Genomic DNA, 26192 nt, shown 5'->3' with positions numbered 1-26192 from the left:
CCGGAACACAGTTCTGAGCATTCTATGAGGAAAAAAAGCCCTGATTTGGCCCATTGTAAAGTAATTAACAATATTCTCCTCAGTCACTTTATACCCTGCTGGAGAACCTGGAACCCTTAAGATCTTCTTGATCTACATCTTGGTTATCACAGCTTCAATAACATATAAAATTGAATATTAGTTGCTGAGGGTGATAAGATTGGTATATTAAATTAAATTAAATTAAAACCTATGGGAGAATAAATACAATAGAATGCTTTTTGTGAATGATTAAATGCTGAAGAGGGAATAATAAGTCAAGGACATGTGCATGAAATCCCCTTAATTGTTTAATATATTTATGGAAGAATGGATAAGGAAAGTTTTTGGTGACATTAGAAGTGTGATGATTGGAGCCATGATTATATGTGAACTTTTGGTTGATGTTGTTGGCTGAGGAGCTTGGATCTGAACCTGTATATATGAAAGGCTGAGATAATAGTGTTTTTCAAGAAAAAACAGAGTGAAAGATTGCAAGTTGTATGTAGATTGTCATGGTTTCAACAGATGAAACTCTTCAAAGAACTTCGAGACATTGTTTACCTTAAAGAATCTTTATTTGAGAAGCATAGCATTGGCACTAGTATCAAAACACTATTCCCTCCTCCAATTAACAGTCATAAATCACATTCTCCAATTATTTTGAAATGCAGGCTTCCCCTCCAGTTCTCCAGCCCACCAATTCTTATTATCTCTTATTTCAACAACCTTGGTTCACACACTAGGTTCAGTATTGTTGTGTCTAGCTAAACTCTCATGCACATTCCTCCCCCACAGCATCATCTAACTCTAAGAGTAAAACATAAGAAGAAAATGGTTGCATCTCCATCTGTTGTCAAAGCAAAAACATCCAATGTTAGCAGCATTGACATCCAGCCCCCCTTAAAAAAAGGAGAGATCCTGTAACTTAAGCAAAAGCACCTGCTAGGGACTGCCTCTCAGTTTGTTAGGATGTTTCCTATAGAACCTTTTGATTAGTCTGTCAGCTTTCACATCCCTAGACTTTACCAAGTGGCTTCAGACAGTGAATATCCCTTCCATTGTACTAAGTACTGCAATTTCCCTTTAAAAATTCTAGTATCAAGAATATGCTTTCCTTCACAGTGGGTCTGACCTGCCACCAAGACGGGTCCAGGTGCCTTCTTAAGGGGAGGTCTTAAAGTGGAACCCTGAAAAGTTTTCAGCAGGCTGCAATGGAACACAGGGTGAACTCTTCCTAAAAGTCTAGGGAGTTTTAATTCTATGGTGACCAGGTTAATGATCTTCACAATGGGGAAAGGCCCCAAGAATTTTGGTCCTAATTTTTTATTGGGTAATTTGAGGTGTAAATATTTAGTTGACAGATAAACCTTTTCCCCAACTTGGAATGTTCTTTGAGGAGCCCTTTTTTAATCTGCCTTTTTATAGGTCTCGGAAGCTTTTTTTAAAGCAGTCTTTGTGGTTTTCCAAACTTCTTCCCATCTCCTAACCCATTGATCAAATGTCTGAGAAGCGGAGGATGCCTGGGGGTATTCAGGTATTGGGCTGAATTCTTTTCCTGTGACCGGTGCTGCTGTGAACAGAGTAATTGTACACCACCTCTGCAAAAGGGAGGAGGTAGGTCCAGTTGGTTTGTTGGTAGGAAACATAGCATCTGAGATATTGCTCCACTATTTTGTTAGCGGATCCTGCGGCTCCATTAGTAGATGGATAAAAAGCAGATGATAGACCTTGAGATGATCCAATTAATTTAAGAAAGCTTCTCCAAAATGTAGCTGTGAACTGCATCCCCCTGTCCAAAATTATTCGTTTATGGGTGCCATGCAACCGGTAGATATGTTTCAAGAACAATTTAGTCAGTCGTTGGGCAGATGGGAGCCCTTTGCAGGAAATAAAGTGAGCCTGCTTTGAAAACAGATCTATCACAATCCAGATGACTGTATTTCCTCTACTTTCAGGTTGGTCTACTATAAACTCCATAACAATTTCTTCCCATGGTTGAAAAAAGTCTGCCATCGGCTACAATAACCCTGGAATTCCTTTCATGGTGGCACATACAGTACAACTCTGACATAATTTTCCACATCCCATTTTAATCCCGGCCAACAGAATTGCCAGCGGATGAGATGTAGAGGTTTTAAATACCCAAAGTGTCCAGCCTGTTTTACGTCATGGCCATGTCAGACAGCGTTAAGACGGAGGGATTCTGGCAAGTATAACTTTCCCCCCTTGTAAACCAAACCATCCCTGCATGTTAGGGAGGTTTGATTGTCCTTGAACCATTGCTAGGTGAGGAGCTCTTTCTTATTTTCTTTGCCCCAGGGTCATCAGGATTAGGGGCTCTGCGAGGTGTGAGTTGAGCAGCAGTTTGTGGATTGGAGATAATTGCCTCGTTAACCTCTTCATGCTGGCTTTTGTACTGGAGCAGTCTGGATAGAGCATCAGCTAGGAAGTTCTTTCCTCCCAGTATGTTAAAGTACTGCACCCATCACACTTGTTGCAGGGAGTTTTAAGTGCTACTAGATTTTTGTGATCAGTCTATACTTCAAAAGGCACCTTGCTCCCTTCTATATAGTGCCTACAGTTTAATAGAGACCAGTGGATTGTGAAAGCCTCCTTTTCTCACACAGCCCACCTCCTCTTGCTCTCAGTAATTTTTTTTGAAGTGTAGGTGCAGGGTTGTAAGGTCCCACTTTGGTTCTTTTGTAGTAATACAGCTCCAATGGCCATGTCACTGGTGTCGGCTTGAATTACAAAGGGCTGCTTTAGGAGCAGGGGTGCTTTAGGAGCAGTTCAACAGCAAATAGTCTTTTTAAATTCTCAAAAGTGGTTTGACAGCTCATAGTCCATGCTAGTGGTTGGCCTGGTTGCAGCTTCCTTCCCCCTTTGCCTGTTTTGAGTAGTTCCGTAAGGGGTAAGGCAATCTTGGCAAAGGAGAGGATGAATTCACGGTAGAAGTTGGCAAAATCTAGGAAGCTCTGGAGCTGTCTGCAAGTCTTTGGGGGTTACCATTCAATTACGGCTTTCACTTTGGTCGGGTCCATTTCAATGCCCTCTTTGGAAATTCTATAGCTAAGATAATCTAATCAGGTCTGGTGAAACTCACATTTTGACAGTTTAACGTAAAGCTTGGCATTCAATATTTTCTTTAACGTTAGTCTTACATGATCAATCATATTTGTGCAATATATCAGGAGGTCATCAAAATACACCAGAAACCCTTTGTATAAATGATGTAGGACCTCATTAATCAGCTGCATGAATATGGCTGGGACCCCCTGTGGCCCAAATGGCATGACTTTGAATTGATAGTTGAAAGCAGTCTTCCACTCATCTTCCTCCTTTACCCTCACCCAGTAATATAGACCTCTCTCAGGTCTAATTTAGTGAAGACACTCCCCTTAGTCAGGTGGGTTAGTAAGTCCTTCAGGAGGTAGAGGGAATATTTATTTTCCACACTCACCACATTCAAACCTTTATAATCCATGCAGAGACCCATCTTTTTCTTTAAACAACACAGGGGCTCCCACAGCAGACTTGGCCCATTCAATGAATCCCCTCGCTAGGTTTTTGTCCACGTATCACTGCATCTCCTTCATTTCGAGGGGGGACATAGCGTACATTCTCAGTCGTGGGAGTTTGGCTCCTGGCAACAGTTCGATAGAGCAATCATTGGGTCAGTGGGGAGGCAGGGCATCACATTTTTTCTCACTAAATGCCTCCGCTAGGTCTTGGTACTCGCTGAGGATGAGTGACTCACTTGGTTGCAGTGAGGTAGCCATGTGCGCTCGCTCATTGGGTGGGCTAAAGTTTCCTGTAACATCTGTTAAATTAATGGAGGCCTTGGGCCCTATAGGTAGCCTCACAGTTCTCATTCCCTTCTCCCACCAGATAAATGGCTTCCATTTGCCCAGCCAGGCTAATCCTAGGATCACAGCCTCAGTCATTTTTGGAGCCATCAGGAAGCAAATGAACTCCTAGTGCTCACCTATTTCTAAGCGTAGGGGCTCAGTTAATTGTGTGACTAAAGTTCCTCCCATTAGGGAGCCATCGGCTTGTTCCAACCCCATGGATTTGGAGAGCAGGTTTCTCATATGCCCATTTTCATGACAAATGGCAAGCTAATAACACACTGGGAGCATCCAGAATTGACTAGCACTTTTAAATCTACCTGTGCCCCCATCTTAGGGATTATGAGTTTGGCAGGTAGTGAAAAAGATGGGACGTGTCGACTCACCATTGGGTCGTTCTCTCCTTTGTCGTCACTGTTGTAACAGGGTAGAATGGCGGTGGGTCCAGCCTGAGTCCCGGCATTCTCCTGCATGGGGGACGTGACAGCGTTGACATAGATAGCAAAATATTAAGAGCAACTAATGAATTTGGGTTCCTCTGTAGAACATTTATTAAAGATGAGAAAATGAACTGATAAACATTAATGCTGATCAAATATAGTGATGCTCTGAGTCTGTTGCAAGAAATGAATGTTGTTTTGAAAGAAGCAAAAAAGGCTGTATAAAATAGAGTGCTTATCTGCATTTTGTTATACGAGAATAGGCTATGTTAAAAAAACAACAGTAAATTAGTTGCGATGGGAGTGAAACACTAAAGAAGTGTAGTAAAACAAGAAGAGATGGGAAAAAAATGAATGGCTGCTGAATGAATATGAACAGTACACAAAAGAGAATGACAGAAATGATATCAATTTAAGCATGCTGAGGGAGGTTATCATGTAGAGAGAATGAATGATGATCAAATTACAAAACAAATATGTGAGGGATTATTGAATAGGTTGAGAGGAAGAGCAGAAGAGGAACTAATGCTAGGTGTGTTTGATGAGATTCTCAAAAAGAAAAAGGTGAGAAGTTTATGGAACAAAAAAGGGGTTATGAAGTAGTGTACGGACATGGTGGAACAAAGGACAGCTTGCACAAATAGAAATGTATGAAGAAGTGTACGCTAATTTTAGCTATGACTCCTTCCCCCTTTTTTTTAATCTTATGCCTTTAATTTCTTTGGCTTGCTACTTCTTACTTTTTTTTTTTTTACACAATATACCGTAACATTGTTGACCAAAAAAGGAATAGCATAATGGACATTTCTGCATAACTGTTATAGCTGAATTGCATATAGTAGCATAAATCTAAGTGCTATTGCTATCAACAAATTATAATAAAAATAAATCACGATTTAGTGAAATTGTTGAACTGATCCTTGTTGGCTTGGCTTTATATAATGTTATGATGACATAGGCAGACATGACCATTACATTAATCCAAAAGCAAACATTAAACATTAACATAATCAGTTTTTCTCCCTATTTACCTCCCTCACCTTGCTGGTCTCAGATGATAGTATTAGGATACACCAGAAAATGGCTGCAAGTGACATCAATTTCATGATTTCTCAGACTTGTGACTAAACATTACCTGGAGGATAGAGGGAAAACAACAGAACTCAGCCAATTCTTTGTAACATTATAGACATTTAGATATCACAATTCCTCTGCTAAAATGTGACAAGCAGGTTTCCTTAGCATATGTGTAATCTTGATGGTAACTCCTCGTTTTAGGGCCTGAAAACCTGAAACCATAAAAACTTATATCAGTAGGTATAGAAAAGAGAAAATTAGCCTTTTCCTATTCCTTTTGCAGAAGAGACAGTTTGATTAGAAATAATTTTGTGTTAGATTTTAACTATAGCTATTACATATTATCATTTTACCAGATATTACACCTTCTGCTTTTCTGTAATTAGATTTTTGGTTTGTCTGCATAAGTTGTATGGTGGGTTTCAGGTGAAAACATACAGCAAATAATCTAATAACAGTAAGGAAAAAAATCAAGATACAGGAAAGATCACAATTTTAGTATTTCAAATTTCATGTTCTTTTAATTAAAATGGAGGGCAACTTGTAACTTATTTCCTATGTTCACAAAACATTTCAACTACACTGGTTAAAATGACTCTTTATCTTATGACTTTAATAGCAGTACGAACTGTGCAACAATGCAAATTACAATTATAGGAAACAAAATATGTATTTGTTCTTCACAGTAGCTGCTTTTAATAGTAGAACCAAGGTTAATTAGTGGTCAGTCTTAATTAAAAAGCAAGCTCAAAATCCCTGCAGCTGTCTATATGAATGCAAATAAAACAAAAAGAGCTATTAATCAGTTACATTAGATCATCATTTACTAAGAAATGCTTGAGTAAAAATGAGCCTCCTCCAAGTTCCATTTTACTGAAACAGTGAAAAGCAAAAGCATTCTTAGCAAGATACTTGATCTTATATATGCATACCTACCGCATTCATACATACCTACCACATCTATCTTATGTGCTCTTCACATTTACATATATTTTGGGAAGTTTCAGCTTTTAGGCAGCAAACAGTGAAACAGCTGGACACAGAAAAGCCAGTCCAGTCATATAAAAAACACCACAAAACTCTTGCATCATCTGAAAAGGAATGTAAATTGAATGTTTCAACTATTAGACCACACCCAGGATGGGTTCTTTATCTGTTCTGTTCATGTAGTTTTATTTCTTCACTTTATTGGGACTGCTCTGCAATTTCCAATGTTCTTTGGGCTTTATATGGTTTCCCAGCATGTTAAAAACAACAGACAGTTTTGTGACATCTCAGGTTGCTAGCAGTTTATGCTCTGGAGGTCCAGGGCAAACATCAATAGATTTATAAGGAAACTTTCTTGGGAGCTAAGAAACTCTGCTGGGATAGATCGTATGTTATTCTATGAAGCTTTAGTTTAGGTGGATAATATTAATTGCATTCCAATTTCTACTTATACTCAACAAGCCAGGAAATTAACCTTGTAATAACCACATAACATAAGCTGCAAAAGCTTTCCCGAATCTTACATGCAGTTATTGATTTGGAAATGATATCGTCTCCAGCCATAGGAATCTATATTTCAGGTCAAGTTTGGATTGAGGAGGAGAGAAGGGTCTGTGCAGAGAATGAAGAGATACACCTCTCCAGTCATTTCTTAGAGATGCTAGAGAGAAATTGGGTGACCATGTGATGGGACTACAGTACCCAGGAACAGACCTCCCTTCAAACCCCATCTTTCTCCACTCCTACAGTATGATTTCTACCTGCCCCCATCCTCATCCCAAAGCACGTACTGTTATATTTTGCTTGATTCTTTTATTCCTGTACTACTACTTCACTAAAGCATTTTTTAAGCATCTGCTAAAGTTTACACTGTTTCTCCTTTCTGTTGTGTAGAGTACTCCAAACTTAAAGGGAAGGAAGATACAGAGGATACATTTCCCTCCTGCTCAGGGAGAAAAAAAGTGTAAACCAAGGAGAAAGAGACAGGAAGCTCTCGAAATCTTGCAGAATGGCCAGCTTTCACAGACTATCCAACTTTGATGGCCAACTTCACTTTCTACTTTTTATTTCCCAGAAAATTGTGCATGCGATACATCTGCAGACTTAATTTTTGTTCTATGCAGAATTTGAATTTTTTTATGGTGAAGAGATTCTATACATATCATGATGAAAAACATCCCTAATGAAATAAGGGTGCCTTTTGCTGCAACTCCTGAAGGAACGACAGCAGGTTCATAGCTGACTACCTGCCTGCCAATCACATTATCCTGGCAATTTAAATTCTGTTTCAAACCATACCATTTTTCAGGACACGAACCACCAGAGAAGCACACAGACCACGGGCATAGATCAGATTCTTCCAAGCTTAGCTACACCTACAGTACAACAGGCTGCTAAGTAAACTGCCCCCCTTTTTCTCCCAACCAACACTGGGGTTTATCTTATTGGCGACGGAACAGTAGAGAGTCACCCAGCAGTGCTGGCTCCTAGAAACGGTCGGACTTGCTTTTCACTGTGATTTTCCACTGTACTTCCAATTGAATGGACTATCAATAACCTTTGGATTCCAGGGGTACAATACAACATTTAAAGTAGGAAAGGCCAAAAGGCTGCATAGCCTTCGCTGATAGTTTTCAAAAAGACATTGGGCAGCCTTTTGTCAGAGGGGTGACAAACTGCCAGCCCATGGGCCGGATGCATCATGCGGAAGCTGCGCCCACCCCATTGCTGGAATGGGGTAGGTGTGGCTTCCGGATGACGTGTCTGGCCACGGGCCGGCAGTTTGACACCCGTCCAAGAGCTCGAGCAAGGGGCTGGACTAGAAGACCTCCAAGGTCCCTTCCAGCTCTGTTATTCTGATCTTCTGTTCCTGCCGTGATATCCAATTTTGCTGCATGTGGGATTGATGTGCGAAGTCATTGCAACGTATTGGAAAGCTACAAGAATGCCGAAACAATTGATGAATGCAGTAAATTCAGCTTCTTATTCCTTGTGAAGATTTCCTTGGAATTTGGAGTAAGTTTAATATTCTTCGCCGAGGGGTAATTACTGTTCTGAGTTACTTATAAAAGTAATAAAGGTGGTATTTTGTTTCAAAAAAATCTAATACCTTCCAATATCGAATTTCAATCTTACCAGTATAAGTTCAATTCCCTGGTCCTGGTCCTGCTCTCCAGAGTCCAGCATCAGGTGTGGAAATCAGCTGGGTGATTTTGGGCCACTTTTTCTCAGTCCAGTTCACCTCATAAGACTGTTGTGTGGAAAATAGCAGGAGGAAGGAGAATTGGGTATGTTTGCTGTTGTGTAGCCGGTTCTTTGTGGGCATTGAGCGAGACGGAAGGTTCAAAACAGCAACAGGCTTTATTGAAGGTCAGAACATAACAGAAGCAACAAGGGAGCTGCTGTGGTATTTATACAGTTGGCCGATAGGCGGTGACCAATAGGTTTGAAGCAGAGGTTTCCAGCCCAAAGACTTACTTAGCCGGCTGGAGGCAACCAGTCTGGGCCTGCAAGCAACTGTTGCAAGAATACCTTAACTAGCACTTATTAGCAAGCAGTGCAACATAAGCAAACACTTACACATATAAGAAAAGCCAATACATTACATTTGCTTCCTTCAGTTACTAATAAAAATTATAAAGGCAGGATAAAATAAAAATTGTCTAAGTAATAGCAGTGTGAAAGAAAAAGAAGTTAAACTGGAGAAAGTGGAAGGCTTAAGAAAGAGGCAGTGATGGAAGAAAATCAAATGCCATGGTATTGGGGTTGGCAAAATAAGGTCTCCTCATCCTCCTGAACTGCCAAAGCCCAGGGAGTGGATGAGGCACCATCCTGTCTTTGAGAGGTCTAACTCAGGGGAGCCAAGATGATAATTTGTCTCAGTCTGTTAAAAGAGTTTGTTTTAAAACAATATAAAAAACAGAAGGGTCCTCTCTTTGCCATTAAGTTCCTCATAGGTCAGGGATCCAGTTTCAGGAATCATCTCCATCTTAGGTCAGAGGAAGAAATTATTTATTATTATTATTATTTATTAAATTTGTATACCGCCCTTCTCCCGAAGGACTCAGGGCGGTGAACAGGGCAATACATATCAAAAACAAGATACAAAAATTAAAAACGATTAAACAAAATGCCTACGAATAAGTTAAAACACATTAAAAGTAGGTTAAAACACATTAATAAAACCCAACCCCATCCCATCAGGCCAGGCCAGCTTGTTCGAAAAGGTAGGTTTTGAGATCGCGCCGGAAGGAGCGGAGGTCAGGCGCCATCCGGAGCTCGACTGGAAGATGGTTCCATAAATCCGGCGTGCCCACAGAGAACGCCCTCCCCCTGGGGGCCACCAGTCGGCATTCTTTGACCGGTGGCACCCTGAGGAGGCCCTCTCTGTGGGAGCGTACTGGGCGGAGGGAAGTTGACACCGGCCGCAGGTGCTTCCCAAGGTATTCCGGACCCATGCCATGTAGGGCTTTGTAGGTCATTACCAACACCTTGAATCTCACCCGGAAGACAACTGGAAGCCAATGCAGCTCACGGAGCAGAGGTGTAACATGGGAGTGTCGGGAAACTCCCAACACAACTCTCGCGGCTGCATTCTGTACCAGCTGGAGCCTCCGAGTGGTCTTCAAGGGTAGCCCCATGTAGAGAGCTTTGCAGTAGTCCAGACGAGAGGTCATGAGTGTGTGAGTGACCGTACATAAGGCATCCCGGTCTAGATAGGGCTGCAACTGGCGCACCAGGTGAACCTGGGCGAAGGCCCCCCTAATCACAGCTACTATATGGTCTTCTAGAGAAAGCTGTGAATCTAAGAGGACTCCCAAGTTGCGAGCCCTATCTACGGGGGGTAATAACTCACCCCCCATAGAGAGAGATGGGATATCCTGAATATCCCGAGATGCCGGTACGCACAGCCACTCGGTGTTGTCAGGGTTGAGTCGAAGCCTGTTCCTCCCCATCCAGACCCGAACCGCCTCCAGGCAGCGGGACATCACGTCGAGGGCATCACTGGGGTGGTTTGGGGTCGAAATGAAAAGCTGGGTATCATCAGCATATTAATGATACCCAACTCCAAAACCACGAATGATCTCACCCAGCGGTTTCATGTAGATGTTGAACAGGAGAGGCGAGAGGACTGACCCCTGAGGGACTCCACAAGCGAGAGGCCTCGCGGTCGACCTCTGCCCCCCTGCCAACACCGACTGCGAACGTCCCAGGAGATAGGAGGAGAACCACTGAAGAACCGTGCCTCCCACTCCCAATCCCCTGAGACGCCGCAGCAAGATACCATGGTCGATGGTATTGAAAGCCGTTGAGAGGTCTAATAGGACTAGGACAGAGGAATATCCCCTGTCCCGAGCCCTCCAGAGATCATTCACCAGAGCGACCAATGCCGTCTCCGTGCTGTACCCGGGCCTGAAGCCCGATTGGTACGGGTCTAGATAATCCTCTTCATCCAGAACCAGAGGGAGCTGATGCGCCACCACACTCTCAACAACCTTCGCAAGAAAGCGAAGGTTGGAGACCGGACGAAAGTTATTTAACACAGCTGGGTCCAAGGCAGGCTTCTTGAGGAGAGGTCTCACCACCGCCTCCTTCAAGGCGGCGGGGAAACTACCCTCACTGAAAGAGGCAGATATAACCGCCTGGAACCAGCCTCGTGTCCCCTCCCGGGCTGCATAAGCCAGCCAGGAAGGGCACGGGTCCAATAAACATGTGGTGGAGCTCAGCCTCCCCATAATCCTGTCCACTTCTTCCGGAGTCACAGGATCGAACTCCTCCCAGATAACATTGACAAGACCGCCCGTGTCCTGATCGTCAGACTCTGCCCAGTCTGAGTCCAAACCGGTCTGAATCTGAGCGATTTTGTCCAACAGATGTTGACTAAACTCCTCGGCACACCCCTGCAAGGGTTCCTCACTCACCTCCTGATTAAGGAGGGAGCGGGTCACCCTAAATAGGGCAGCCGGGCGATTATCTGCAGACGCGATAAGGGTAGCGAAGTAATTAGACCTCGCCGCCCTTATCGCTGTGAGATAAGACCTAATATGGGTTCTTAGTCGCAATCGGTCGGATTCAGATCGGCTGGACCTCCAACCGCTCTCCAGGCCCCGTCTCCGACGCTTCATCTCCCGGAGCTCCACGGAGAACCATGGAGCCCACTGGGATCTGCGCCGGGTCAGGGGCCGCAAGGGTACAACTCAGTCAAGTGCCTCCGTGGCCGTCCTTTCCCAGGCTTCCACTAAGGCATCTGCCGAGCTGTAAGCAGAGGAGGCAGGTGGGGGCCCCAGCGCTGCCTGGAACCTCTCAGGGTCCATTAAGCGCCTGGGGCGGAACCATCTAGTTGGCTCAACACACCCACGGTGGGAAGTGGCAAAACAGAAGACCAGCCACAGATGATGATCGATCCATGATAGGGGCATAACAATTGGGGAGCCCCCACCAAGATCATCTAACCACCATCCAGATAGAAAAACCAAATCCAGGGTGTGACATCCCACATGAGTCGGTTCATGAATTACTTGCGTCAGGTCCATGGCCGTCATGGAAGCCATGAACTCCCGAGCTAACTCGGATGATCCTCCCAGGGATGGTAGATTGAAGTCACCCAAAACCATGCCAACGACACAATTCCTCTTTAAAATGCAGTCATTCCTGAGCCTTCAGTAAAAATGCTTACGAAATACAGGCGGTCCTAAATTTATAACTGTAAAGGAGCCTGCCCATTATGATCATAAGTTGTGGTGGTCATGAAGCAGGCTGTCACGTTACCAACCTGATTTAAGGACCTTGTTTTGCAGCAGTCAGTAAGAGAATGCTGCAGTCATAACTGATGAAAAAAAAAGATCTACAGTAAAGAAATAATAAGTTTAGGCACTCCTAAACTAAAGCTTTCATTATGGGGCTGAGGTAGATTCAAGTGAAAGTGATCCTGTGGATCCAGCATAACTTTAAGGACAACCTTTTCAAAGATTTTCATATACATTTGCTGAACAATTCAACTTTACTAAAGGATTTGTTTTAATAAGATACGCGAAAACACCATGGGAAGAAATGGAAAAGGGCAACGATGTTTATATTTTAATTTTATTTGGGGGAATTTGTATGTAGCTTTATTTACTGTTATAATACCTTTCTTGTTTTGGGGTTTTAAGCTTCTTACCTAGCTTCAAGGGGCCACATAGGAACTAGGTTTGTATAAGCGGAGATTGCTGGGACCAAGTGACTCAAATGTTTTATAAATTAAATCACAAACGTTGCACAAATCAACACATATTTTTGGATCCTCTAATCCCACGTTTAAGGAAATTCAGGAAGGCAGGGGAGGGAAGGTGCATACTTGAGGCCCCAGATGAGTTGCTATCTTACATAGATTTGGATAGATGATGGCATGTGTATTTCTTGGAAAAGAATTCTATAGCTGGAGAGTTAACTCTTGTTTTTAAATTATATTAAATGTATTGAAAGCTTTAAACTATGTTCTTGTATCTCAAAATAGCATGAAATGATGCTGTTGATTTTTAATAGTCATGCACCGAGGTAGTCCTAGGTAAAAAGGTTCAGTCTTCAGACTTCCTTTGAAGTCCCCTTACTGTAGTTAATGTTGTTACCTAATTGACTAGAATATATATGTATAGCTGTCATCCCTATGAGTAATTTTTTAGTTCATTTAAAATCATTTTAGGCAGACAAAACCAAGGTTATATTTAGAAGTGCCAGCTTTTAAAAAGAAATAAGAGAGGTAGAAAAGAAAAAAGTTTTAAAAAAGTAGCTTCTGATCTTTTCCCCACATAACATTAGACATTAATTTCTCTCCTTTAGAATGGGATGCTGTTGTACAACACATTATTTATCCACATTAGGACCTATTATTGTATTAAAGTTGTATCATGATTTTAGAGGTCTTGTTTTATAAATTTCTGACATATTAAGAGTTAATTCGGTCTGCTTTTTTGTTGATTTCTTTTTGCACATCAAGTTGAATATTTGAATGAAAAATGGTTTATAAATGTTTTCTGTAAATAAAATCAAATGCCTTGCCACATACTTCCATATAAACAATGGATAACAAACTTTTTGTACATCTGTGCTTAGTAACCAGCTGTTGATATATATCCATAATGTATCCTAGACATAACTGGGCTATAAAATATAGATCATAGAGACAACAAAAAGATACAGAAAACTCTTTAATGCCTTGCCTTATTTAATGATAATCTGGATTTCTGCAGCCCACATATGGCATGGCTAGCATCTATTTCATGAATTTAGACTCTTTCCATTTTTATGTGCTCTCTGAACCCTTGAGGTATTGATATCTCTTTATGAACAGAAAGTATTGAATCATGCCCGACATCTATAATACTGTACGCTTTCTTTAATAAACAGCTGCTGCAGTTACAAAGACTGATCCAATCTGCCAGAGATATTTTAAGAGATAAAGTAGTTCATTTAATACATATTTTGCATGTGGAAAAAATACTGTCCAACCTTGTTTTGGTAGTCTTTTGCATCTGAGCAACCATTACAACATTACATTTCAGTTACATACTGTTAATACAATTTCCCCTTAATTACTGGCATAGATCTGGCTGCTACAACTACCATAAAAACAAATTTCAATGTGATGTCCCATACATCTGGGCAAGCTGTTGGTAAATGTATTGTAAAATTACAATAAAATAATTACGGCCATGTTGGCCCTGTGGAAAAAATCCAAATTCATGCAGATTTTCCATGAAGTCAACTTAAATTTTATTTTGCATGTTGCATCTAAAGCTATTATTTCTATAAATGTCCTTTGATAGTGGAATCCAGTTCTACATACTGGTATAAGCTGCCAATTTTCTTTGCACTAAATAATCCAGTGAATTACTTTCCTGTGCAGATAACTCTTAACAGAAAGGACTTTCAATAGTTAAAAATGTAAAGCATTCTGTTTGCGTATGAAATTGTATGAACAGCAATGACTTCATCTGTTCAATGTACTTGTGAAAACTGAAATATTACTTAGGCAGCAATTAAGCCAGACATATCAAACTTGTGACATCACATGACATTGCTCAATGTATCGGGACGATTTTGCCATTGCTGGCAATAGGGTGGGCGCAGCTTCCGCATGACGCATCCGGCCTGTGGGCCGGCAGTTTGACATCCCTGAATTAAGCTGTCTCCAAAGCAAAAAATACAAGAATCTGTATCAACCACCTGACTGTTTAAAAATCTGCAAGTGAAAGAGACACCCACAAGCTTGGTTTGGTCCCTTAAGGAGATTGGGAAGCACAGAATTCATCCAGAGTCATTTTTCTGAAGGGTTAACCATATGGCTTACCATTAACTATGATAGTGCTAAAATAATCTGTCCATATTTCTTTGATGCAAAGTTAAACTATCCTGAAAAAAAATCCTTGAAGGAAGAATCTGTAAGAATTTATGAGCCAAATACAGTAACTCCTTTTTGCTAAGTTAATTTCCCTTATTACATTTCTATCTTTGGTGCCAATTTTTCAAACTAGCATGTTACAAATAGACCCAAGCCACTTCTCAATAGGTATTTTGCAACAGTGAAGGATCATATATTGACAGTCAATGAGATGAAAAGGATATTGCTGTTCTCATTCCAATAATACATCCAGTTCGACCTAAAAGCCAAGCCACAGGTTTGTAAGCAATAATGAATAAATGCATGCCACATTTGTATCACCAAACCAGACCAATGCTTGGCAGATTAAAGAATCCAAAGTAAGGTGCGATTGTTTCTCATTTTTGAAGTCAAATAATTATGCTAGACTTATTTTTTTTCCTGACAGCAACAAATAAAGCAAATGGTAGTTCTCATAGACGGAATGTGCAGCCAGCAGCTTGCTTCAAATGCAGCATATTCTCTTGGGTGGATTGAGGAGGAGGACAACAAGCAAATCCAGTCAGAAATAGCAGGTGCAAGATATTTAAATTACAGATATGGGGTCTGTATTGGCCAACAAAATTTTGCTTAGCTAACCAGCAGCTGCAGCTCACACCTAAAATAAAAAGTCTAGCTTAGCATCTTGTGCCGATCAAACACAGTCTTGCGCTGCTCCTGCACCTGACGCTTCCACCTTTCCTGGGCTCCTTCCACTCTCTCCAGCACAGTATTTGCTCTGGCACTGGCTGAAGGACGTACAGTTGTCAAGGAGCAGAGATCCTGCAGTAATGAAGAAAGAAAGTAACATCTCAAAGAAAAAGCATTTCAGATGCGCAGTAATAATGCTCCACCTTGGGGTACAAAAATCAAATCAAAGTACTTTTAAAATAGAATGGACATCCCAAACTAGCGATATTACTGCAGTATGCGCCAGACAATTAAGAATGGTTAGTTACCTTCTATAAAAACAAATGCGAAGGAATTGCAATGAAATGTCCTGATAACATTTTGTCTGCCAAAAATGTAAATATCCCCTAATTTATATAAACACATTATATTGCACTGTTGTAATATTCTTTAAAGCAGAAGTAGGAGATATTCCTGAAATATAATTCCCAGCTTCCTCTCTCTTGATCATAGTGAGCTGTAGTACAGAAAAAATCTGTTTTGAAACAGCTTTGTTTTAGACACTGCTTCAGCATTCTAATTCAAATGAATGAATGACATACAAAATAAAATCCTTTTGTTTTGTATTATAGCTTAATGTGATTTATGTGATCTCAGGAAACACAGTTAACAGGTTTTGAAAATATTTTCTTCAAAACAAAATATGCTCATATTTAACGTGTTCAAACTTCAAAGATGTAATCCACAATCTAGAACAGAGGTGTCAAACTGCTGGCCCGCGAGCTGGATGTGTCATACGGAAGCTGCGCCCACCCCATTGCCGGCAATGGCAAAACTGTCCCGATACGTTGTGCAATGTCACGACATCGTGAGTTTGACATGTCTGATCTAGAATGAAATCCTAAATTCCTTTATGTCACCACTAATTGTTTAAAGCTGCCTTCTCTAACCCAGTCACCTCCAAACCTCAGAAAGCTGCAATCCCAACTTATGTGTAGTATTTAAGCTTGGAAATGTTAGCTCTAAGTGCTGATTATTGAAACAGATTTTGAAGCATATCTTAAAACCCTCCTCAGGCATTATGCTGTCTGGAAAGGATGAAGTTGCGTCTGTATTGGGGAGAAGGGTATTTAGAGGGAAAGGGCTACATACTGAACAAGGGTGGGAAAGCTTCCATCAATGTGTATATAGAAAACTTTATGTGAATAAATATGTAAATAAATGAATTAAGCATACATGGAGATTTTTACATACCAATCACTGAAAAGTGATTGGTATGTAGAAATCGCCACCACTGAACACATTTAACTACTGTTAAATCTGAACACAGATTTAACAGTCTGCTTACTGCCAAGCCTTCCTGAATCTCAGGTTTTCCAAATCATTAGTTTTTAATTTCCACAATCTACTAAGTGAGGGATTGTGGGAAGAAACATATGGAAGACACCAGATTCAGATAGCCCAGATGAAAGAAAGCCTGTCTAAAGAGCACCAAACTCACCTCTGACTCTTCTTCATTGTGTAGGGGCTGGGCATAGGCATCAGGTTTGCGGATAAAAGGGTCAACTACCATTAAAAAGACCATGTAGAGAAGAAGAGCTCCAATCACTGAGAGGTAAATGATGATGATGATCTGCATGAACAGAGCAGCAAAATGTCATCAAAGATCCTGGATAGAAGAACTTATTTACCGAAAGACAAAAAGGATAAGTACAAAAAAAAATGGAAAGAGGAACACATAATAAGGCAGAATATCAACAGATAGCCAGAATCTGCAAAAGATGAAGTCAGGAAAGCAAAGGCTCAGAATGAACAAAGACTTGCAACAAAAGTCAAAGATAATTTAAAAAGGGTTTCTTTCAACTTATAGATAACAAGGAAAAAGTCAAGAAACAGTCAGTCCAGTAAAGAGAGAAGATGGCAAGGAAGTAACAGGCAGCAGAGAGAAAGCAGAGCTGCTTAATTCATTCTTTGCACTGGTCTTCATGCAAAAAGAAACTATAGCTCAACCTACCCAAAACACATCTGTAAAAGACAGACTAGAAAGAAACATTAAAAGAAGCAAGAAAATAGTAAGAGAACACCTGTCTGACCTTGATGAATATAAATCACCGGGACCTGATGGATTACATCCCAAAGTTCTGAAGGAGCTGGCATATGTTATCTCAGAATCATTGTAGCATATCTTTAAAAAATCCTGAAGCACCGAAGAACTACCAGATTGGAAAAGAGCTGATGTGGTTCCCATCTTTAAAAAAAAAAAGGGGGGGGGGAAGGAAACAGACCCAGGAAACTACAGTCCAATCAGCTTAACATTAGTACCTGGGTAGATACTGGAAAAAATAATCAAAAAACAGATCTGTGAACATCTAGAAACAAAGTTATAACTAGTAGCCAGCATGGGTTTGTCAAAAACAGACCATGCCAAACAATCTTATTTCATTCTTTGACAAAGTGACTGAATTAGTAGACCAGCGAAATGCTGTGAACTTAGTATACTTAGGCTTCAGCAAGGCATTTGACAAAGTAGATCACAAATTTCTTCTTCGTAAGCTAGAAAAAAGTAGGATAGATAGCATTACCACCAGATGGATTTGTAACTGGCTTACAAAGTATACTCAACAAGTAGTCCTCAATGGTATTACATCTACATGGAGGGAAGTAAGCAGTGGGTTCTGTCTTCAGCCCAGTACTCTTCCATATCTTCATAAATGACTTAGATGAGGGAATAGAAGGGGAACTCATCAAATATGTAGATGATACTAAGCTGGCAGCAATAGACAACACCATAGATCAGGGCTGTCAAACTGCCGGCCCGTGGGCCAGATGCATCATCTGGAAGCCGCACCCACCCCATTGCCGGCAATGTCAAAACAGTCCCAATACGTTGCGTGACATCACATGTTTGACATGTCTGCCGTAGATGAAAGACTCAAGATCCAGATGGATCTCAACAGACTTGAACAGTGGGTCCTATCTAAAAAATGAAATTCAATGTAGAGAAAAGTAAAGTCTTACACTTAGGCAAGAAAACCCAAAAGCACAAATACAGATTAGGTGAAATCTGGCTTAACAGCAGTAACTATGATAGGGATCTTGGAGTCCTAGTGGACAATCAATTAAATATGAACCAGCAGTGTGCAGCAGTCAAAACACCAATTCAATCCTAAATTGCATCAACAGAGGGATTGAATCAAGATCATTTGAGATACTAATACAACTCCATAAAGCCTTAGTAAGACTACACCTAGAATACTGCATCCAGTTTTGGCACCACACTGTAAGAAAGATGTTGAGACTCTAGAAAGAATGCAGATGATTAGGTGCTTGGAGGCTAAAATATATGAAGAATGGTTGCAAGAATTGGCCATAGCTACTCCAGTGAAGAGAAGGACCAGGGATGACATGATAGCAGTGTTCCAATATTTCAGGGGCTGTCACAGAGAGGAGGGGGTCAACTTATTTTCCAAAGCACCAGAAGGCAATGGGTGGAAATTAATCAAAGAGAGAAGCAACCTGTAATTAAGAAGAAACTTCCTAACAATAAGGACAATTAAGCAGTGGAACAGCTTGCCTTCAGAAGTTGTAGGGGCTTCATCACTGGAGGTTTTTAAGAAAAGACTGGACAGCCATCGATCTGAAATGGTATAGGGTCTCCTGCTTGAGCAGGGGATTGGACTAGAAGACCTCCAAGGTCTCTTCCAGCTCTATTATGATCGATTGATTGAGCAAAGCATCAAGATCTATATTGTAATAGGGGGAATCAGCTAAAAGGATAGGATCAAAATATGGACAAAGTTACCTGGTTGGATTATCCCAATCTGATGCCTTTTCAATCTGCTGGAAGAATATGCAGATATGCAAATTCAAAATTCTGCATTTTCTAGACATCAAATTTAAGAAAGGATGAAAAAAATAACACCTTTCCCAGAAAAGTTAAACAGTTCAAAACCAAACATTTATATACAGTACATAACCAAAACATGACTAAAAAGTATTTCCTTAATCTCTTAAAGAGAAATCTAATATACGATTCTGAAATGCAGCTTTAAATACAAGGTAAGATCTATATGAGAAACATTAACCAGAACTACCAATGTAGACACTTGCCTCAACTCATAATACTAATTTACTTGTGAGTATATTTCCAGAGTCTCTTTTTATTTCCTTGACAGTTGTTAACAGTCAAAATTCTTAGTTCTATACAGTGACGACAGAAGACAGAGAAAGCTGGTGTAAGATAGTTTTGTATTTTACCTTGATGGTTGTGGTGCTTCGTTCTTCATACTTGCACTCACACAACAGGCAATATGCCTCAACATCATGTCCTGGCACTGGCATAGGGTCCACCACATGCAGGCAATTACTGCAGTTGTGAGAAACAAGAACAACAGGCTTCAAAAACCTTCTATTGTATGGAAGTTCACCTGCTTTACAGGATACAGAGTTTAATGTTACATTTAACTGGATAATTTTGAGACTGTTATTGCATCACTAAATTAATTCCCTTGACAGATATACAAATAGATAAAATCTACAGGATAAAAGTGTCCAACTTGATCAGACAGAAAGCATGAGACTAGTTCATTTCACTGAACTGCTTTCCTATACCGAAGACCAGTTTTTAAATCAGCTTTTTAGAGCAATCATATCTTGCAAACATGAGAATCACTTCTCAAATTTGTCTCACCAATCTTTCTGTGATACATTGTTCTTGTAAATGTGTCCTGTTATATTCCGATATGGTGGACAGACACACTTGCAGCGGATGTCCTCAAATGTCTACAGAAGAAAAATAAGATACAACTAGAACAAGCAGTGTGTGAGCAATAGTTTTGCCTCATTGCAAACTAATTAACAATACTCTTTCCAGTCATGTCATATTATGCTGGGGAACCTGTGATCCTTTGTATTTTCTTGAACTACATCTTGGTTGTTACAACTGTAAGTTTTATTTCAGTAACATTTATTTATTTAAGAAAATTTGTATGGCTGTCCACTCACTCTTAGCGACTTTGGGCAGCTTACAAAAATAAAAATCCAATATACAAACAAGAAAAAACAATACCTCTCCTCCCCCCCAACAACAATTAATCAAGCAAGCCACTTGATGAGCTCCATTCCTCTCTGGGTTCCCCAGGTCCTTTGGCAAAACCAGGTCCTTGCAAAGAATGTCAAAGTGGAGTCTACTCTAATCTCCACAGGGATGTTCCAAAAAAGGGAGCCACCACAAAGAAGGCCCTTCTTCTGTGCCCCAACAGTTGTACTGCCTTAGGAGAGGGGACTTGCAACATTCGCAAGGTCTGGTGGGTCAGGTGGATGTAACTGGGAAGAGACAGTCCTTCAGATAACCTGGCTCCAATCCATGTAGAGCTTTGAAGATGACAACCAGCATCTTGAATTGTACCCAGAAGCAGATTGGTAGCCAATGAACCTCCCACAGGAGATGACACCTGTGCACATCTACATCTGCACAAAACCAAGTGGCCCGCTGCATTTTGAACCAAATGGAGCTTCCAGATTCTTTTCAAGGCCAGGCCCATGTTACAATAGTCAAGACAGGAGGTGATTAGGGTGTGATTAACTACCAGGTTAATTCCTGTTGGTCCAGGAAAGGATGTAACTGATGCGCAAGCCACAGTTGCACAAAGACCCTCCTGGTCATCACTGCTACCTGCTTCTCGAGCAAGAGTTGTGAGTCCAGAAGAACGTCCAGATTACACAATGGTTCTGTCTGGGACAGTGCCACCCCTTCCAAGACCAGAGACGGCAACTCTCCATGGAGTAAAGAACCCCAAACCCAGAGTCATTTGGTCTTTCCAGGATTCAGTTTCAGCCCATTGCTCCCCATCCAGCATATAAAATTGAATATTAGTCGCTGAGAGCAATAAGATTGGTACATAATGGAATTAAAACCTGTGTGAGAATAGAATGCTTAGTGAATGGTTAAACGCTGAATAGGGAATAAGATAAGGATAGAGATTGATTGTTTAATGTATTTATGAAAGAATGGATAAGGAAAGTTTATGATGACATTAGAGATGTGATGATTGTAGCTATGAACATAGCTGTACATTTGTATTTAATAATATTGGGTTGTTGGCTGATAAGAGTATATGATACAATGAGGAGCATGGATCTGAAAGTATATATGAATGCTGAGATACTTGTCTTTATCAAAGAAAATAGAGTGAAACATTGCAGACTATATTCAGATATCAAAATAATTAGAGCAAGTAAATGACTTTGGGTACATCTGTAGAAATTAATCCATAAACAAACATTTAATTTAATTATAAACTGATTTTTTTTCTGTTTTCCTCCCTCACCTTGCTGGTCTCAGATGACGGTATTAGGATACACCAGAAAATGGCTGCAAGTGACGTCAATTTCATGATTTCTCGGACTTGTGACTAAACATTACCTGGAGGATAGAGGGAAAACAACAGAACTCAGCCATTTTTTTTAACATTATAGACGTTTAGATATCACAATTCCTCTGCTAAAATGTGACAAGCAGGTTTCCTCAGCGGCCACAGTTTAACTTATTTCCCATGTTCACCAAAGAAAGAAACATTTCAGCTGCACTGGCTACTTCTTTTATTTTATCGCTTTAATAACACAGAAAGGAAAATTACAATTGCAGGAAAGAAATATGTATTTTTTTTAAAAAAACTGCTCTTAATGGTAAGTTGAAGTTAATCAGTGGTCAGTCTTGATTAAAAAACAAGGTTAAGATCCCAGCAGCTATCTATCAAAATGCAAATAAAAACAAAAAAAGAGTAACTAAGTTAGATTAGATCATCTTTTACTAAGAAACATTTGTGTAAAAATGAATCTTTTCCAAAGTATTCTTAGCGAGATACTTGAACTTATATATGCATATCTACTAGGTAAAAGTAAAGGTTCCCCCCGCACATGCGTGCTAGTCATTTCCAACTCTAGGGGCCGGTGCTCATCTCCGTTTCAAAGCAGAAGAGCCAGCGTTTCTCCAAGGACGTCTCCGTGGTCATGTGGCCGGCATGACTAGACGCCAAAGGCGCACGGAATGCTGTTATCTTCCCACTGTAGTGGTCCCTATTTTTCTACTTGCATTTTACGTGCTTTCGAACTGCTAGGTTGGCAGAAGCTGGGACAAGTAACAGGCGCTCACTCTGTTACGCGGCACTCGGGATTCGACCTGCCAAACTGCTGATCTTCTGATCGACAAGCTCAGCATCCTAACCCAGAGCCACCGCATCCCTTGAGCATATCTACTACATTCATACATATCTACCACATCAATCTTAGGTGCTCTTCATATTTACATATATTTTGGAAATTTTCAGCTTTTAGGCAGCAAACAATCAAACACCTAGACACAGAAAAGCCAGTTTGGTCACATAAAAGAGACCAAAAAAACCTGTGTTACCTGCAAAGAATGTGAATGGAATGCTTTAGTCTTAGATCACACAGAGGGTGGGTTCATTCCCTGTTCTGTTTATGTAGCTTTATTTATTCACTTTATTGGTACTACTCTGCTCCTCTCCAAAGCTCTTTGGGTTTTAGATCATTTTCCAGCATGTTTAAAAACAGACAGTTTTGTGACATCTCAAATTGCTCAATTTTATACTTTGGGGAATCCAGAGCAAACATCAACAGATTTATCAGGAAACTCTTGAGAGCTAAGAAAGTCTGCTGAGGCAGATGGTATTTATGTAAGATATGTCCAAGTTATTCCTAGATGCCTGAGAAGCTCTGAATCTTGGAGGGACTCAAAGGAATCATACTGAATTTGATGAAACTTCTGAAGCATATCTCATGCATACATATTTGATACCCTTCTACAGTATTTGGATAAGATTGTAGAAGTTGCCCTTCTACAGTATTTGGATAAGATTTTGCATAAATGTAAAGATTCCAAAATAATTCCCCTTCCTATGCAGTGCCTAATATAAACTTCTTCGTAAGACAGGGAGATGGTTAGTGCCATGTTTCCCTCCAGTGTGCAGTGCCATAACATTTGAATAATGTCACCTGGAATAAAGGCTGTATATAATGAACCCCACTTCTTATGCAATCTGCAGACCATTTTTTGATTACCAGTGCAAGCTTCCAATGATCAAACTCACTGATATGGAGAATGCTTGTTGCAAAAACTGCCAGAAGTCTGGCAGAATTCAGAAGTATTCAGCTATATTCTTTCTAGGTCTGTGACGTCTGTCCAAGTCATTTTGACATCATGGCAGCCCAGTTTATCTTGTGACGATCCAGACAATGCTTTGCAATTTAGCTGGATAAATATGAAAACCAAAGTTCTACTCTCATACTGTAATTACCCAGTGTGGAAAAATATAAATGGGGAATGGCACATATTGTTTTTTTGTTTATGCTTATCAGGATGGGAATGAAATGAAATTCACACAAAAACTGCATCATTAAGAAGAGATGAAGCATATAAAATGTCATAGAAACTGACGCAAGAATTATCACGTTTGGTTGTATTGTTTTTTTTTTATGTAGCTGCTTTGTGTTTTAATTTTTTACATACCGGTACTATAATTTACTTATTTTATTTACTTTTAATAGTTAGCCACCCATTTATGTATCTGAAATGAGCAGCCATATAAACTGATTATTTTTTTTGAAAAATATAAAAGATACACAATCCGGTGTGATGGGAATGAAATACCTATGAACAGACATCTCCTCACACCTCATCTCTCCCCCCTCCTATGATTTCTACCCACCCTCTCCATCCCAAAGCATGTACTCTGAAGAAAGACTGTATTCCTTGTGTGTTTACTGATTCTCTTATTCCCGGACTACTTTATTAGAACCTCAAAGGTGCTTTTTCAAAATTCAACTGTACTTTCTTTTTCCTTGAAGACATTTCGCTTCTCATCCAAGAACCTTCTTCAGTTCTGAAACTTCTTGGATGAGAAGGGAAACATCTTCAAGGAAATATAAAGTCCAGCTCTCTTTTGAAAAAGCACCTTTGGGACAACCATGAACTGGATGGCTGAAAATTTCCATAGACATTCTTCACTAAAGCAATTTTCTTAAGCATCTGCTATATTTTACACTGTTTTTCCTCTTCGTGGTGCAGAGTACTCCAAATTTAAATGGAAGGAAGATGAAGAGGAAGCATTTCCCTCCAGCCCAGAATAACAATAAACAGAGGGGAAAGGGACAGAAGATCTCAAAAGCTTTCCCTGGCCAACTTCAGTTTCTCCTCCTCTCCATCTCCTATAAAAGTGTGCATGTGATGCATCTGCAACAGACTTTTGTTCTTTAGGCAGAATTTGGTTTTTTGTTTTTTTTTAAATGGTGAAGAGATTCTATACATGTCATGATGAAAAACATCCCTAATTAAATAAGGGTGCCTTTTGCTGCAACTCCTGCAGGAACGACAGCGGTTCATAAGCTGCCTACCTACCTGCCTGCAGATCATTTTCTCCTGGCGATTTAAATTCCGTTTCAAGCCATACCATTTTTCAGGACACGAACCACCAGAGAAGCACGCAGACCACGGGCAGAGATCGGACTCTTCCAAGCTTAGCTACACAGTACAACAAGATGCTAAAGAAACTGCTCCCCGTTTTCTCCCAACCAACATTAGGGTTTATCTTATTGGCGACGGAAGAAGAGACTCACCCAGCAGTGCCGGCTCCTAGAAACGGTCGGATCCGCCTTTCGCTGTGATCTTCTGCTAACATCACCATAGCGGACGTTGCTAGAAACCAATCAAAGCCGTTTCCACGATTTAAGGGACTATTAATAATTTTCAAACCTTTAAGAAGGAAAAAAAAATCAGTCACGTGACTGCCCTATTTAGATTCAAGGTTGGGCTGCAAAGCATTGAAGTAGGAGAGGCTAAAAGGCTGCGTAGCTGTTGCTTCCATGATCTCAGGTGCGGGATTAAGGCACGGTGTCATTTTACCTATTCTGTAACGTCTTGGGAAGTCACAAGAGTGCTGTACGTTTGCTCAAACAATTTGGGGAATAACTTCAGTGCTAGCTTTGCATTGCTTGTAAAGAGGCGCGTGGAATTTCGGGTTGTTTTACAAGGTAGCCTTACTACCTTTGAGCACAATCACAACAGCAAAAGGAGAAATTCTATGTGCAGAATGTTTTCCCACTATATGCCGTTTCAATGCACATGAAACCATCTTTTCTATCTATGAGGTCGTTAATGTTGGCACATAATCAACGCCCGTGGGTTTTCTGATCGCCCCCATCCGATTTACATTACACAGCAATTATTGGAGAAAAAGGTAAAAAGAGATTAATTGTCGCAAATGCACTGCATTACCTAGGTCAGGGGTAGGCAACCTCGGCTCTTATGACTCATGGACTTCAACTCCCAGAATTCCTGAGTCAGCATAGTCATAAAAGTCATAAAAAAGTCATGAGTCATAAAAGAGCCGAGGTTGCCTACCCCTGACCTAGGGTCATTTCCCTGCGTCTATTATCTAAACGGATAAACGTGGTTCCAGTTGTGGAAACAAAACTCATAAAAAGGGGCTTTCAATATCTGCAGTTCTACTTCAGCCGGGATCAACTTGTCTGAAAGTTTGATTAAATGGTAGAAAGAGCAGCATTCTATTATAGGAGTATTAGGGAAGAAAAGTTGAAAGAAACCCACCCACCCCGCATATTCTCCCCCCACCCCCAAAGCAATGAGTAATTATTCGATGCTGCAATCAGCACTCCTTTTTCAAATTCTTCTCAATTTCACTCCATTGTCTGCCCTGCAACCGCCGGCTATCGTGAAATTGCTGTAAAGAAATTGCCCGGATGTGGCGTCAG

At 40.6% G+C, this 26192-nt stretch overlaps 1 protein-coding gene across 2 annotated transcripts; it reads right to left on the bottom strand.

The window, feature by feature from the left end:
- Nucleotides 1-14784: 14784 nt before the first annotated feature.
- On the bottom strand, nt 14785-25190 carry TMEM9 (transmembrane protein 9). Of its 2 annotated transcripts, none has more exons than XM_081324312.1 (6): nt 25038-25190; nt 21731-21825; nt 20092-20183; nt 19659-19767; nt 16903-17034; nt 14785-15554 (listed from the first exon to the last, which is right to left on the bottom strand). In XM_081324312.1, exons 2-6 carry the CDS (start codon nt 21794-21796, stop codon nt 15405-15407), a joined length of 549 nt encoding a protein of 182 aa, XP_081180438.1. In that variant the 5' UTR covers nt 21797-21825; nt 25038-25190; the 3' UTR covers nt 14785-15404. The 2 variants fall into 2 exon arrangements, with proteins under 2 accessions (XP_081180438.1, XP_081180439.1); XM_081324313.1 differs by lacking the exon at nt 25038-25190 and adding an exon at nt 24820-24923.
- Between the last annotated feature and the right edge of the window lie 1002 nt (nt 25191-26192).

The sequence above is a fragment of the Vipera berus genome (assembly GCF_964194415.1).
Source record: "Vipera berus genome assembly, chromosome: 3".
NCBI lineage: Eukaryota > Metazoa > Chordata > Lepidosauria > Squamata > Viperidae > Vipera > Vipera berus.
This window is presented reverse-complemented; position numbering and strand designations above follow the sequence as displayed.